This window comes from Austrofundulus limnaeus, unplaced genomic scaffold (genome assembly GCF_001266775.1).
Source record: "Austrofundulus limnaeus strain Quisiro unplaced genomic scaffold, Austrofundulus_limnaeus-1.0 Scaffold1686, whole genome shotgun sequence".
NCBI lineage: Eukaryota > Metazoa > Chordata > Actinopteri > Cyprinodontiformes > Rivulidae > Austrofundulus > Austrofundulus limnaeus.
In genome coordinates, this window is record NW_013954088.1 from 18,939 (window position 1) to 20,342 (window position 1,404).

The following is a 1,404-nucleotide window of genomic DNA, read 5'->3' on the forward strand; positions in this document are numbered from 1 at the left end:
GTTCAAGGGGTATGAATACTTTTGCAAACCACTGTATCCTACCCAAGGACAATGACTGAGACGACTGGAACAGGGTATCAAACCAGCAACCTTCAGGTTACAGGACGACTCCCCTAACCACTCTACCACAGCTGCCCATAATGAACGGCCAACATGGGCTGGTTCTCTGTATTTTGTTGAAAAGTTAACTGAGCTAAGATATGCAGCTACTGAATTTTATTTTATTGCAGTTTTCATCATTGTTCATTGTCCCATCCATGTAACTGCTGTGTGCATGTGCCAGRTGTCACATATGTGGTTCTCACCTGGACAGGTAGATGTCCTGATAGTACTGAAGTTGCTTAGCATGATGTGTGTCGATCAAGGAATGAGTGGGGCTTCTCTCCTGTGGAAGAGAGAGAAATAATGTGGTAAAAAAGAGATYCTGTCTTGCATCCCAAAGACCAACAACCATTGGTTACAGTAGATCAAGCATGCAGTCAGAAACCCTAAAGACAAACATTTAGCATTAGTTGATTAAGACACACTGAGCAGGGTCCATGCACTTTTATAAGAGACAAAGAAGAAGACGGTTTAAAAATGTGTTAATCTCATGCAGTGACAGCAAGTTAAAGATGAGAACGAAGCAGCTCTTTAATGACAGGACATTATCAGAAACATGGACTGAGGAAACAGCAGAAGTTCAGGGGTGAAAAGTTTCCCTCCAGAGTTTACTCACTGTCAGAGGCTTTATCGCCTAAGAAGGGTTCCTGCTCCATGATGTCCATGGGGATTTTAATATTAGGGACATTTTCATTGTAAGGATAATCAGACTGTTGGAGAGAGGAAACACATCCTGAGAACGGACCTCTGGGGAGAAGGGAGTTCTCATCAACACTCAGGAAATAAGCATGGAACTGCAAACCAGTCCGTCCTGGAGCCATCTCTAATTGATGCTTCGTTCKTCTACTAAATCAGAGAACAGATCTGCTGCAGCAGGGCTGGACTCAACGGAGACAAGACAACATCTCAGTCTGTGGTAATCTCACAGGGTTTAAATGTGCAGAATCACTAAAACAGACATGGTCCCTACATTGTGTCCAGCTGTCCTATCTGTCCACCCATGAGACAGTCCACAGTCAAATGTTCATGACTCCAGAAGTGTTTAGGATAAAACTGTCCAAATATTAACCCTACGTCCATCCAGAGAATCTTGAGTGGTTCTTGTAAAGTTCAGATCAGTGAGCTGTCCTCCCAGTCGTCCCCTCCAGACAGGACATCATTGCTCACATGGACATTACTGAAGTCACCTGGTATAATAACAGAACCACCAGATTGAAACCTTTAATGATCCAATCATCAGACTGTAAGAAGGTCTGAACTTCAGTTTGGTGCATATGAACAAACAGGAGGTTCTTTAGTGCT

General features: G+C 43.3%; 1 protein-coding gene across 9 annotated transcripts in view; it reads right to left on the reverse strand.

Annotated features, from left to right (window-relative positions):
- slc4a4a (solute carrier family 4 member 4a) overlaps positions 1–1,404 on the reverse strand; it is a gene marked incomplete at its 5' end in the record, with an annotated part of 46,463 nt that overhangs the window by 7,678 nt on the left and 37,381 nt on the right. For 5 of the 9 annotated variants that reach the window (XM_014033284.1, XM_014033286.1, XM_014033283.1 and 2 more), the window contains 1 exon segment: positions 306–385. In XM_014033284.1, coding sequence (XP_013888738.1) covers positions 306–385 — 80 coding nt within the window. 9 annotated transcript variants of the gene reach the window in all.